This window comes from Cololabis saira, chromosome 17, assembly GCF_033807715.1.
Source record: "Cololabis saira isolate AMF1-May2022 chromosome 17, fColSai1.1, whole genome shotgun sequence".
NCBI lineage: Eukaryota > Metazoa > Chordata > Actinopteri > Beloniformes > Belonidae > Cololabis > Cololabis saira.
Window position 1 is genome coordinate 38,246,128 of NC_084603.1, and position 14,159 is coordinate 38,260,286.

Sequence of the window (14,159 nt, forward strand, 5' to 3'; positions counted from 1 at the left end):
ACGTCTGCAACCGCATATCTCGTCACTGGTTCACTGTGACCAGACAGGCTTTATGAAATCGCGTCTAGCCTCTGACAATGTCCGCCGACTGTTGCACGTAATCGACGCCGCAACAGACATCAAACATCCGGCAGCTGTTTTATCCCTTGACGCGATGAAGGCGTTCGATCGCCTTGAGTGGTCCTTTTTGTGGTCGGTGTTGGGGGCGATGGGTTTTGGAGACGATTTTGTGAAAATGGTACAGCTATTATACTCAAACCCCTCTGCAATGGTTCTTACAGGTAACATTTGCTCCACTCTGTTCCCAGTAACTAGATCATCTCGTCAGGGCTGTCCTTTGAGCCCGACGCTGTTTGCTCTGTCTCTTGAACCCCTAGCGCAGATGATCCGATTATCACCGGTTATTAAACCCATAACTGTTCATAACACACTCCACCACCTGGCGCTTTACGCTGACGATATTTTAATCTTTCTTGGCGACCCGTTACAGTCTGCCCCCCACCTCTTATCAATGTTGGATGAATTTGGCTCGCTATCAGGGTTCAAAATTAATTGGTCGAAGTCGGCTCTGCTGCCATTGAACAAAGTGACTAGGGACTCTGTTTTACCTCCTAATATTCCCTCGGTTCCACATTTCAAATATTTGGGCATTGAGATATTTCCCTCTTTACACCTTATTGTGAAGCACAATTATACTGAGGTACTGAATAAGGTCTTGAGTGATTTGGAGAGATGGTCCAGCCTGCCCAACTCACTTCAGGCTCGCATTTCTATTGTCAAAATGAATGTATTGCCCAGAATAAACTTTGTTAGCTCTATGGTCCCCCTCCCTCCCCCTACTGGATACTGGGGTAAACTGCAGGCGGCTGTTTCAAGATTTATCTGGAATGGCAAGAGACCCCGCCTCAGATCTGCCACTGTCCAGCGCAAGAGATTAGATGGAGGTTTAGCAGTTCCCAACTTCAAATTTTATCATTGGTCTTTCTCTCTCAGACCCCTGGTCACATGGTTTGACTCTCAGACGTCGGTTTCCTGGCGCACGATGGAAGAAAGAATGGTGCACCCTTGGTCTTTGGCAGATGTTTTATTTGCGAATATCTCTGTGAGGCAGTGTCAGCTGCGCTGCGGCCCCATTGTGTCCCATCTGATTCAGGTTTGGCGCTCTGTAGAAAGGATTTGTAATATATCTTGTAGATGGCACCTACAATCACCAATTTTCAATAATAAGGACTTGCTGATCGGGGGGAGACCTATCACCTATTCTCAGTGGGAAAGGGGAGGTGTACAGTTTTTGGGTGATATATTCAGCTTAGATGGTTTACGCTCTTTTCAGGACATTAAGAATAACTTCAATTTACCAGGCACTTCCTTTTTTTTTTATTTGCAGCTGAGAGCTTCTCTTAAAGCACACGGTGTACCTTGGCAGCACCCGCTACCTACACATCCACTTCACGAGTTGATCATTACTAATAGACCCTCGAGGGGAATGGTATCCACTTTGTATTTGTACATGCTTGAGGCCTCCTACAAAACGCTTCCAGTAGACAGGATGTGGAGGGGTGATGTCCCCGGACTGGTTCAGGATTTTGACTGGGACGAGGTGTGGGCCAATATCAAACTTGCCTCTCGAAATCCTGACCATCAACAGATCCATCATAATTTTGTGCATAGGACCTACCTGACCCCTCGTAGGCTACATTTTATAAAAGTTATCAGTGATCCCTCATGCACCCTGTGTACATTAAAAACTCCTGGCACTTTTCTCCACATGGTGTGGGAGTGCCCCCCCGTCGCTCGTTTTTGGCAGGGCGTGGCCGCTGAGCTGACGACACTCATATCAGAGACATTACCTGTGACCATACCAGTGTTATTACTGAATGATCTTTACGCACTTCCAGTCCCTGAACGTCAGAAACGGGTCATATTAGCAGGTCTAACAGCTGCTAAGAAAATGATAGCAGTACGTTGGAAGCCCCCTCATACTTTGTCCATCAAACAATGGATCTTGACTTTTCTTGATGTTACTTACATGGAGTTATCGACAGCCCGTATAAATGGGGCCAAAGAGGCGAATGTGAATATGTGGCTCACCACAGCTGAAGCACTGAAGCGCTTGCTTTGATCCTCGTGTCTTTTTTTTTTTTTTTTGTTGTGTATTTGACTTAACTTGCTTAGCACCGTGAGGTTCTATATTCACTGTTTCACAAATCCACGACTCTCTCTCTTTTTTTTTTTTTTTTTTTTTGTTGCTTGCTTTAGCCGCCCTGTCTCGATTTTATTTTAATTTCATATACAGACGGCAGATAATTGTCCTGGTCTTTAATAGTTTATTTCATTTTATGTGTGTCCGGGTGGGTAGGGTGGGGGTGGGGGGATCAATGTAACATATTCAGTGCCTGTACATCATTGTTGTTTTCTGTTTGAGTGAAAATAAAATAAAAATTTGATCAAAAAAAAAAAAGAATCCGTCAGAGTCTCTTTCTCTGATTTCCTCCTCTTGACTCAGACGTCTGACTCCAACCCCCCGACCAATCGGTGGTCTGTAGTGTGATGATGTCAGATACAGCCGACTCAGCAGCTTAGAACCTCGGCAGAATAGATACAGAAAAGTATCTACTCGACACGTTAGACCCCTAGTGGGAAAGAACCAAACTGAGTGGAGGCGACGCAGTATAGTGATGCGCGGGTCGACCCATAACCCGCGGGTCGGGTTGGGTTGGGTCAAGAAATTTTCACTTCATGGGCGGGGCGGGTGAGGCGGGCCAATCCCTCGCAAGTTGCGACCCGTAACCTAGGTTACCAAGACGTCACGAAATTGCAGACAGCGGCAGCGGGAAAATCAAATCAAGATGGATGAAACGGTGAGGAAAAAAATTCGGACAGGAGAATATAAACTGAGAAAAAAAAGAAGGTCAAGCTGCTAAATCTCAAGTTTGGGATAATTTCTGTGAGGTAGTTAGTGCATCAGATGACAGCTGTATCGGTTACGTGAAGTGCAATTCATGTAATAAAGTGTATAAACACGAGAGCCACAAGACCGGGACATCCAGCATGACAAGGCATGTTTGTGCAGGAGGATCTAAGACCTCTCAGAGTGGTATGATTACGTCGTTCCTTAAAGGTATTGTGACATGAAAAACACATTTTTCTTGATTTTTTGTGTTTTGTTGGGTGTCTTGACATCAATTACACCCAAAAAACAACAAACTTTTAACATTCAGTGTATTGTGTGCTTTCTGGGATTTTCCGCATAACTATGCAAAAACGGCGCATGTGGTTTGGTGGTGGGTCGTTACGTATAGACCCGCTAAATCACCGCCCCCTCCACCCAGCTCCCTGCCTCCTCTCCTCTCCAGCGCACCATAAAGGCTGATTTATGGTTCCGCGTTACACCGACGCAGAGCCTACGGCGTAGGGTTACGCGGCGACGCGCACCGTACGCTGAACCCTACGGCGTAGGCTCTGCGTCGATTTAACGCGGAACCATAAATCAGGCTTAACACGGAGCTGTTTAGAGCGTCTTTTGTTCTAATCACCGGAGGAAAACTGCTAAGAAGACCCGCGGCCACTGACTGGACTTAAGATAAGGGGACACTGCTGCTTGCATGCCTTTATTTTTATGATTGTTTGCTGTGGTTCGCCGTGCTGCTTTTCCGTGCATGCTTCGCCTGTCGCTCCCGGCTTAACTCTCCGACGCCGCTGTGAGCGTATGGCTGGAGGAGGAGGAGGTTGGGAGGAGGAGCGAGGCAATGATTGACAGGAAAGGGGGAAAAGGAAGCGTTTTTCACGGCGCAAAAAAACACTGTCATAAAAAGCCAGGAATGGAGTACTGGAGTGAAGTTTTTCTTGTTACACTCTTTTAGACACATTTGAGGGATGTTGGCCAAGACTTTTAATATTGTTAAAAGCATGTTAAAAATGATGTCACAATACCTTTAAGATCAATAAAATCCCAGCTCAAGTCAAATCTGAGGTCACCGACGCCTGCGTTAAATTGTGTTGTCAAGATCTCCGGCCCTTTAGTATAGTTTCAGGCGATGGATTTTGTGCGCTGGCCCAGTCTCTTATTAACGTGGGTGCACGTCATGGCTGTGTGGGCGTCAGCAGCGTACTCCCTCACAGGCAAACCGTCTGCGACAGAGCCAAAGCAACGGCGGCAGAAAAAAAAAGAAATCCTTGCAAAAGAGATGAACAAAGCTCTGGACTGTGGCATTGCAATCACCACTGACATGTGGACTGACGATTACAACAAACGGGCATACACAGCATTTACTGGTCACTTTATCACTGAAGACTGGAAATTGAAGAGTCGCGTCATAACGACAGCTGAATTTGACTCTACTCTCAAAAAGACAGCTTACAACCTTCACGAGCAACTAATCAAGGAGCTGCATGACTTTGGGATTGAAGCTGATCGTTTACCAAAAGTCATGTTCGTGAGTGACCAGGGAGCCAACATTAAAGCTGCGCTCCGCAGCCACAAGTGGATGCCATGCACAGCACATGTCATCAACATCATCCTCAAGCACACATTTGATGTTAAAGAGAACACACCAGCATACATGCAAGAAGTGAGTCATGTAATTGACAAGTGCAAAAGCCTTGTGCCTTACTTAAAGAAATCTGGTACCGTTGCTCACCTCCCGCACACTGTGATACAGGAATGTGAAACGCGGTGGAACAGTAAAGTCGCAATGATGCAGTCAGTCAGCAAACAGTACCGTGAGCCAACAGGCCATGGAAGAGAAAGATCAGCTTGACAGACTGGATGGCATTCAGCTAGACGTGTTGAACACGATCACTGAGTTCTTGTTGCCTTTTAAAACTGCGAATGAAGAGCTTGAAGGTGACAAGTATCCAACCATTCAACTAGTGGTGCTTTGGTTTTATAAACTGAAGAATCACTGCGAGCCACAGTACGGTGACCCGGAGTACATGGTTTATGTTCGAGCACGGACAACCCAGCTCTTGAACGAGAAACTGTCCATCGTCTTCGCCCACAAGCTTGGGACGTTTCTTTATCCACGTTTCAAGTCCCTCAAGATGTTTCCAGCTGAAGAGAGAAACGCTGTCTACGACCAGGCCAGACGACTTGCCAGGGAATTTGACAGATGGCAAACACAAACACCCCTCCCAGCGGGGGAGCCGGAGCCGGCCACGGTTAGAGGTAAGAACGTATTCATAAAAATAAACAATACGCTTGTTGCAGCCGTTCCAATAATATCATTATTGTTTATTGTTGCTGCATTTCAAAGGGCGATTATTGTTGATTATTCTGCATATTGTTTTATAATATTGTTTGGGTAGAAACTGAGTTGTTTTGATACCTGTTGGAAAGAGGCAGTAGTCAAAAAAGTTTTGTGACCGCTGTTTACGGTAAGTTAATTCGTTACCTAAAACGGTTTTTTCGTTATAGTATTATTTTGTTCAGTTTAAACAGTAATTTTAGATCATATTTTGTGTGGTAAAGTAAGTTAAATCTCTGCCGACTCTGCTCCACCTGCACCGACTCTGCGCCGAGTCCCCCCCCGGCGGTGTTCTATGTGAAAGTAGCTCAATAATGAAGTCCAAATAGTAAAACTATATTTTTCCATTTTATTTTAGTTGAGGACGCCGAAAGAGCCAAAAGAAAACTGGCTGCGTTCAGCGAGTGGGAGGACAATGGTGAAGAAGATGACCAGAAAGATGAGGTGCAGCGCTACATTGACAGCCAGCTATTGTGGGATGGGAATGACCTTTTAAGTTTCTGGCAGTCTCAGTCACAGGTCTTCCCTCTGCTTGGCAAGGTGGCCAGAATGATTCTCTGCATCCCTGCAACAAGTGCCTCGAGCGAGCGCACCTTCAGCTCAGCCGGCCGGGTGCTCGAGTCCAGGCCAAACAGACTAAACCCCGGCACAGTTGATGCAATTCTTTTTTTGCACAGTGCTAAATGACAATGCCTTGGTTAGATTAATGTGGTTAATAGCCAATGTTCCGTTATTCAGTTTATTGCAAATAACAAAAACCAAATTTTATTTAGATTTTTTGATTTATTGATTGTTTATTCAGGCGATTTGAATTTGTTGCAGTTTCCAGTGCACTGTAAAGCCTGTTTTCACCTTTGTGAGAGTGAGACTGAATAAACGCCTTATTCAATGGCATATTTAACGTGTAATCGTGTATTAATACCGGCGGGTGCGGGTTGGGGCGGGTTGTGCAAATAGATATGGTGGTGCGGGGCGGGATGGGGCGGGTCATATTTTCTCATTAATGCGGGACCCGCGGGTTGGAAAAACCCCGACCCGCGCATCACTAACGCAGTAGTATGAAAAACTTCCTCTACCGGGAATAACATTGTTGATTTGTGTGTTTTGATGAGGGACTCTTCTGTCTATGTGTCTGTCTATAGGGAGAAGTGTAGGAGTATGATGGAGCGTAGTTTACCACCAAAGTGGGAGGAGTCAGCCGTAACATCAGCACATCCCTCCAGGTCGTAGAAGATTGCAGCCAATCACCTTGCCAATTCAATTCAATTCAATTCAATTTTATTTGTATAGCGTCTAATAAAACAGATGTTGTCTGTAGGATCTTTCCAGAGACCTAGAACATAAACATAAACCCCCGAGCAATTATTACATAAACAGTGGCAAGAAAAACTCCCCTTTAGGAGGGAAGAAACCTGGACCAGGACCTGGATTATAAGGCGGGACCCTGCTGCCGAAGGCCAGACTGGGGGGGTCGGGGGGGGCAGCAAGGCAAGCACACAGCAGACATGTGGATTGTGGTTGTTGTGGCACCACTTGGTTCATATTAGGTATAAATCATTGTATAATATGTTGTGCTGAGATTTTCACACTCATAGTTAACATTAAAACAAAAATTGCAAGTGAATCTCCAAATGTATTTTGGGTAAAATCGTTGGTCATCAACAGCAGTTTATCAACGTCATACGTCATCATCCATCACTTGTCAACAGAGCACAGTAATCCTGCAGCCTAAACGTGAGCAGGAGTTATAAACACAAAGGTGGAGCCATAAAACGCAAAGAAAAAGAAAAAAGGGAGCAAGAAAAAGCCAAATTGATGCATATTTTGTTGGCCCTAATTCTCCTCCTGTGGGAGATGAAGCTGACGTTGTTAGCAGAGATTCATCCCCGGATCCGGGCCAGAAGCTGCATCCTGGTCAGGGAGCAGGTTTACAGGTAGCTACAGTTACAACAATCACAGACACACACTGGCAGCAAGAACATGGGAGTTTGTGGTAAATTGTATAGTAGCCCGGCCTTCTAGCTTATTTCCTTCTCTGTCTCTCGGCTGTAGCGATGATAATAGAGACTCAGCAGCTGCAAAGTACAATTTCGAGAAAAAAGTCTAAATGTATTTCGACTTTATTCACAAACTTTCAACTTTATTCTTGAAATTGTATTTAAACTTTATTCACGAAATTTCGACTTTATTCTTGAAATTGTATTTCAACATTATTCTCGACATTTCAACTTTTTTCTCGAAGTGCATAATAAAAAAAAAAGATCTTCCCCTCTCAAATATTTTTTCTCCTGCATTGCACTGCAAAAACTCAAAATCTTACCAGGAATATTTGTCTTATTTCTAGTTAAAATGTCTCATTTTTGGTCAAAAAATATTATTACACTTAAAACAAGAGTCATTACCAGAAACATAACTTGTTATTTGACAATTTTCACCTGTTTCAAGTAAATTTTCACTTGAAATAAGTAGAAAAATCTGCCAGTGGGACAAGATTTATCTTCTCATTACAAGCAAAAAAATCTTGTTCCACTGGCAGATTTTTCTACTTATTTTAAGTGAAAATCTACTTGAAACAGGTGAAAATTGTTGTTTTTTCCAGTGATGAGTCTTGTTTTAAGTGTAATGAGATTTTTTTGACAAAAAATTAGACATTTAAACTAGAAATAAGACAAATATTCTTGTTAAGATTTTGAGTTCTTGCAGTGTGGCCCTAATACTCTTCCGTAAGACTCTTATGTCAGCCTTGAAATGGAAATGATTTGCTAAACACATGTACTTGCATATGCGTGCTTGATGGTTTTCTGGAAGTGCCACTGTGTGCTGGAGTGCTGGTGGGATCTGTGCACGGGTCTGCGTGCTTCCTGTTAAAGAGTAACCTTCCGCGCTCACCTCCACTCTGCTGTGGAGTAAAAGTGTGTGTGTTGGAGAGTGTGTGTGCCGGGCGATGTGTGTGTGAGAGCACGCTCTGATAACGTGTCAGACTGAATTAGACTCCGCGTGACGTCGACCTGGCACACGCCGCCGCCTGCCCTCTGCCCACCACCACGCATATGTGCCTGAGATTACAATTAATAAGCAGCGCTGCCAATCATGCTTTAAGCACAATAACGCTGCGTTTAGGGGGAGCTGAAAGGTCACGGGCCTCTGGATGGCCAATCTGGAGCAGCTAATAAGGTGGGTTTGCGGGAGCGTGTGTCCGTCTGTCTCCCCCTGATGGACTCATTCTGAGTGTTGGAGCTGCAGCTGCTCAGGTGAGCTCCAGAGGCCGACAGGACGAGTGCAGGAGTTGCTTTTATGCCCCTTTTTTGTGCCTTTATCTGCACCTGTCTTATGTGCACCTGTCTTCATCTAAAATTGCAAAAAACATTGGAATTAAAGCTGCAAGCAGCGTTTAACGGGCCCTCGCACCCTTGTGCACATTCAGGCTGCAGTGGAAGCTTGTATGACTTACATGTAGATTCTTCAGGACTGTACATTTAGCGGATGACACCACCCACGACTCTCTATATCAAACCATTCAAAAGTTATTGCAGAAAGTAGGAACTATCAGATAATGATCAATCAGAAGAAGGGGTGGGGCGAAATTTGCACCAATTAAGGTGAAGGAGTCAAAACTAAGTCCGATGACACCACCCACAACTCTTTATTTCAAACCATTCAAAAGTTATGCCAGAAAATAGGGACTATCAAATATCGACCAATCAGAAGAAGGGGCGGGGCTAATTCATGCCAATGAAGGTCAAATACTCAATACTGAGTCCGATGACACCACCCACATGTCTTTATCACAACCCCTTCAAAAGTTATGGCAGAAAGTAGGAACTATTAAATATCGACCAATCAGAAGAAGGGGCGGGGCTAATTTGCACCAATTTTGTTCAAGGACTCAAAACCGAGTCCGATGACATCACCCACGACTCTTTATGTCAAACCATTCAAAAGTTATGGCAGAAAGTAGGAACTATCAAATATGGACCAATCAGATGAAGGGGGGGGGCGCGCTTTTTGGCATCTAGCGTCGCCATGGTAACGTTTTTGACTGAGAAAAGTAATGCGCGTTGTCGCAGGATGGAGACGCACATTTTGATGTATAACACACCTGCACGTTACGGTTCGGGCGAAGAAGCGGCTGAAGAAATGGCATAAAATGCGCCAAAATTACACGATTAATTCAAAATGGCCGACTTCCTGTTCGGTTTCGGCCATGGCGCCAAGAGACTTTTCTTTAAGTTGCGACATGATAGAGGTGTGTACCGATTTTCGTGCATGTACGTCAAACTGTATTGTGGGGCTGGTGTGTAGGAGCCATTTATGTTTATTGTTGGCAGTTTATTTAATTTAATTATTGGGTTGTGGTTACATCATTTGGAGACTAGGTGGTTGTGATTAGAGTTCACCATATATAGAGGTATAGGGCACAGGAAGAGGAGGGCACAGGAAGGGGAAGTCAAACAGTTCTCACCAGACCGCACAACAGATCACACAGACAAACGGAACAGAGCTGCACCTGCAACAGAAAACTGGTATGTTAACCTTTTCTTCAATAAACCACCAACTAACTGTAACTGTCACTGCCTGGAAATTAGTCATTTGGGTCTGCGTTGGTTCACTCGTGCCCCACCTGGGAAGTAATGATTCACATGAAATAGGAAAACTTTTTGGAAGTTGGACAAATTGTAATTGTAATACCGTCTTATTCATCACATCAACTCTGCTGTTTGACAATAATCTTGTAAATCAGAGGAAGGAACTGGAGCAGAGGGAGGAAGGAGGAAAGTTCAAGTGTGACGGAGCAGAAATCCAGTCCAGAAGAGTCCTGTTCATCTCTGAAAGAAGATCCAAGCGAGTCTATCGGGTTTTCCTCCACAACACAGCAGTCTCTGAAACACTGGTGAGTACAGAAGAAAACTTTTACTGTGTTTCTGTCAGCGGGACGGCAATACTTCAACTCAGTTTACTAAATGTTGTTCTAGAAAACTCAATATGAATCTGGTCACAGGAACGTTTAGAGGAAAATGATTCACGTGAAATAGTTCATTATTCTGGAATCGTGACAGTAATAATCTAAAATCTAAAGTTGTCTTCCAGGGCCGGCTCTACTGGCCCTGCTTCCTGGCTTCGGCCACCGCTCCCCCTCCTGCCCCCCCTACACGATTCATACGCACAAAGGCAGGGGCGGGGGATCCGGGGCGTGGGGGACACTGTCCTCACAGTTTTAATAACACGGATAGGTGAATGGATGAATGAATGGGATGCCTGGGTCTGGGGCCCTCCGTTGTCGGGCCCGAGCGGGTGTCGCCCTGTTGGGGGGTTCCCTCTCTCCGGGCCCGTCTCCGGTCCCCCTCCCTCCCTGTTGGGGGGTTCCCTCTCTCCGGGCCCGTCTCCGGTCCCCCCCCCCTCCCTGTTAGGGGGTTCCCTCTCTTCCCCCCCGCTGCCTCCGCGGCGGGGCACCCTTCTGGTCTTGGAGGGCCACTTTTGTGGGGGCGGGTGCACCTGCCCGCGTCGGTGGCCGGGGCGGCTCTGTCTCTTCGGGCAGGCTGGCCCCTCGCCGGTTGGGGGTCGTTGGCCTGGAGGGTGAGGGCCTCCTGGCCACGTGTCCGGCCCGGACCGGGTGGCCGGGGTTCGCCTGGGTCGCGGTCCGTCGCCGCGGGATCCCTGGCTGCTTCTCGCTGGCGGTGGGTTGCCTCCCTCCTACCTATCCCCTCTGTGGGGTTGCTGGTGGCCTGGGTTCCGGGTTCTTCCTTGTCGGCCTCTGGTCTCGCGGGTGGCGGATTGCTCCCCCCCCTCCCCCACTATAGATACACTTCAGGTGGAGCTTTGATAGGATTATTACACACACACACACACACGCACGCACGCACGCACGCATGCACGCACGCACGCACACACACACACACACACACACGCACACACACACACGCATGATCATATACATACACGCACACACACACACACACACACATAGACATACACACTGGCTTGTTCACCTGCATGCTTGCTCTGTAGTTTTTGGGGTTAGTTAGCGGTAGCTTAGCTCAGACTGTGATTGGATCTCGAGATTTGGGTCGATTGCTGCTCGTGTTTTGGTCGGCTCCGTGTCGGTTTCGTGTTTCGTTTGTGGTTTTTGTTTCCAGTGCTTGACGTGAGGCCTCTGTGTGTTCTTGCTTCCTGTATTGGCAGCGGATGTCACCCCCCTCCTCCCCACCCCAAAAAAACCCCCCAAAAAACCACTGGGTTTGTATGTGTATATATATGTATGTGTATGCGTATGTATGCGTATATATATTAAATATAGTAACAATGCACATATACTATATGCCTTAGGTTTTTTTTTTTTTTTTTGCCTTAGGTTTTTACCAGCATGGTATTAACCATTAATATGTGTGCATACAAGGTAAAAAAAAAAATCCAAAGTTGCGTTGATGAAACGTTCCTCCTTTTACTATCAGACGGTGTTTTCTCTGAGGATTCATGACATTCTTTGTTCCATCTGTTTCCTTCTCTCTTGTTGTTTTTCTCTTCTTCTTGTCATTATTGCAGCTTTGATGTTTCACACTTTCACTTTTGTTTCCAGAGAACCAACATGTCTGCCGGCAGCAACCTGAGATCTGCAGATCAGTTCCTGTGCTCCATCTGTCTGGATGTGTTCACTGATCCAGTCAGCACACCATGTGGACACAACTATTGTAAAACCTGCATCACTCATCACTGGGATGATAATGTTCTCTACAAGTGTCCCATGTGTCAGGAGACCTTCAACACCAGACCTCAGCTGAAAGTCAACACCTTATTCAGAGAGATGGTTTCTGAGTTCAGACGTGAAGCTCAACAGAAATCCAGCAGCAGCAGCTCAGAGCAACAAGCTGCAGAACCAGGAGGAGTTCCCTGTGACGTCTGCACTGGAACCAGACTGAAGGCCCTGAAGTCCTGCTTGGTGTGTCTGCTGTCCTACTGCGAGACTCACCTGGAGCCTCATCTCACAATGTCAGGTCTGAAAAGACATCAGCTGGTGGAGCCTGTGGAGAACCTGGAGGACAGGATTTGTACGAAGCACGATAAACCTCTGGAGCTGTTCTGTAAGACCGACCAGACATGTGTCTGCATGCTCTGCCCTGTTTTAGACCACAAGACTCATGAGTTTGTTCCTCTGAGAGAAGAATATGAAGGAAAGAAGGCAGAGCTGCAGAAGACAGACGCTGAGATTCAGCAGATGATCCAGAAGAGACGACTGAAGATTCAGGAGATCAGAGAGTCTCTGAAGATCAGTAACGATGCTGCAGACAGAGAGAAAGCAGAAGGTGTTCAGGTCTTCACTGATCTGAAGGAGTCTGTTGAAAGACGTCTGAAGGAGTTCATGAAGGAGATGGAAGACAAACAGAAAACTGCAGAGAAACAGGCTGAAGACTTCATCAAAGATCTGGAACAGGAAATCTGTGAGCTGAAGAAGAGGAGCTCTGAGGTGGAGCAGCTCTCACGCTCTGAAGATCACCTGCACCTCCTCCAAAGATTCTCATCCCTGGAAGATGCTCCTCCCACCAAGAACTGGACAGAGGTCAGAGTCCATCCACCTTCACATGAGGAGACTGTGGTGAGAGCTGTGGACCAGCTGGAGAAGAACCTCACAGAAAAGATCAAGAAGCTGCACGCTGAAGTTGAGCTGAGGAGGATCCAGCAGTTTGAAGCTGATGTGACTCTTGATCCTGATACAGCAAATCCCTGGCTCATCCTGTCTGATGATGGAAAACAAGTGTATCTTGGTGATGTGGAGAAGAATCTTCCAGATAATCCAGAGAGATTCTCTCCATGTCCTTGTGTTTTAGGAAAACAGAGTTTCTCTTCAGGCAGATTTTACTTTGAGGTTCAGGTTAAAGGAAAGACTGAATGGACTTTAGGAGTGGCCAGAGAGTCGATCAACAGGAAGGGAAAAATCACTCTGAGTCCTCAGAATGGTTACTGGACTGTTTGGCTGAGAAATGGAAATGAGTATGAAGCTATTAATGATCCTTCAGTCCTTCTCCATCCCAGTTCTCCTCCTGAGAAGTTGGGGGTGTTTGTGGATTATGAGGAGGGTCTGATCTCCTTTCATGATGTAGATGCTGCAGCACTTCTCTACTCCTTTACTCGCTGCTCCTTCAGGGAGAAACTCCACCCGTTCTTCAGTCCTGAACCCAATGATGGAGGTGAAAACTCTGCTCCTCTGATCATCTGTCCTGTCAATCAAGCTGTCTGATCTTTGATGTAATGAATCTTCCTCAACTCTGAAAGTTCATTTAAAATGATTAAAGATTCACTCTGATTGATGGAAACAAATGCTATAGTTCCCTCCAAAGTTCCTTCATTCTCATTAAAGTGATCATTTTGTTTGACCATATCATTGGCGTATCTAGCTTCTTTTTAGGGGAGCTACAGCACTGAACCCTAAAATGTAAGAGATTTTAAATTTTTTGTTGTATGTTTAATAAGCTAAGGAAATGTCAAAACCTTATACAGTATATGGTTTAAATGTAATATTTTAATAACAAAGTACAGCAGCACCCAACCTGCTCCGAAAATGGTGTGTGTGTGTGTGTGTTAGTGTGTGTGTGTGTGTAGACAGACAGAAGGCCTTATCATGGACGTACAGAGGTTTTTTAGAAAAAAAGATCCAGGTTCAGGTAGGAGTGTATGATCATATGATGCGACTTCATTTCTCATTGCAACCAAATATTCAATTAGAATGATGTAATTTTGATCAATTTATATTGTTTATTAGATATAAATTATTTCATATTATATAGACTATTATACAGACTATTTCACATTTGGTTGACAGTACAAAGAAAGAGAGGAGCAGAGATAGCACTTTATTAGTATTTTTATTATATTTTTTTATTAATATAAGGAGACAGAAAAGGAGCTTACAGACCACAAATA

General features: G+C 45.3%; 1 protein-coding gene across 1 annotated transcript; it reads left to right on the forward strand.

Moving 5' to 3' along the window:
* Positions 1 to 9,723: 9,723 nt before the first annotated feature.
* Positions 9,724 to 13,917, forward strand: LOC133463374 (E3 ubiquitin-protein ligase TRIM21-like). Its single transcript, XM_061744883.1, has 3 exons — positions 9,724 to 9,769; positions 9,988 to 10,137; positions 11,821 to 13,917. The coding sequence occupies exon 3, from the start codon at positions 11,830 to 11,832 to the stop codon at positions 13,474 to 13,476; it is 1,647 nt and encodes a 548-aa protein (XP_061600867.1). The 5' UTR covers positions 9,724 to 9,769; positions 9,988 to 10,137; positions 11,821 to 11,829; the 3' UTR covers positions 13,477 to 13,917.
* Positions 13,918 to 14,159: the final 242 nt, after the last annotated feature.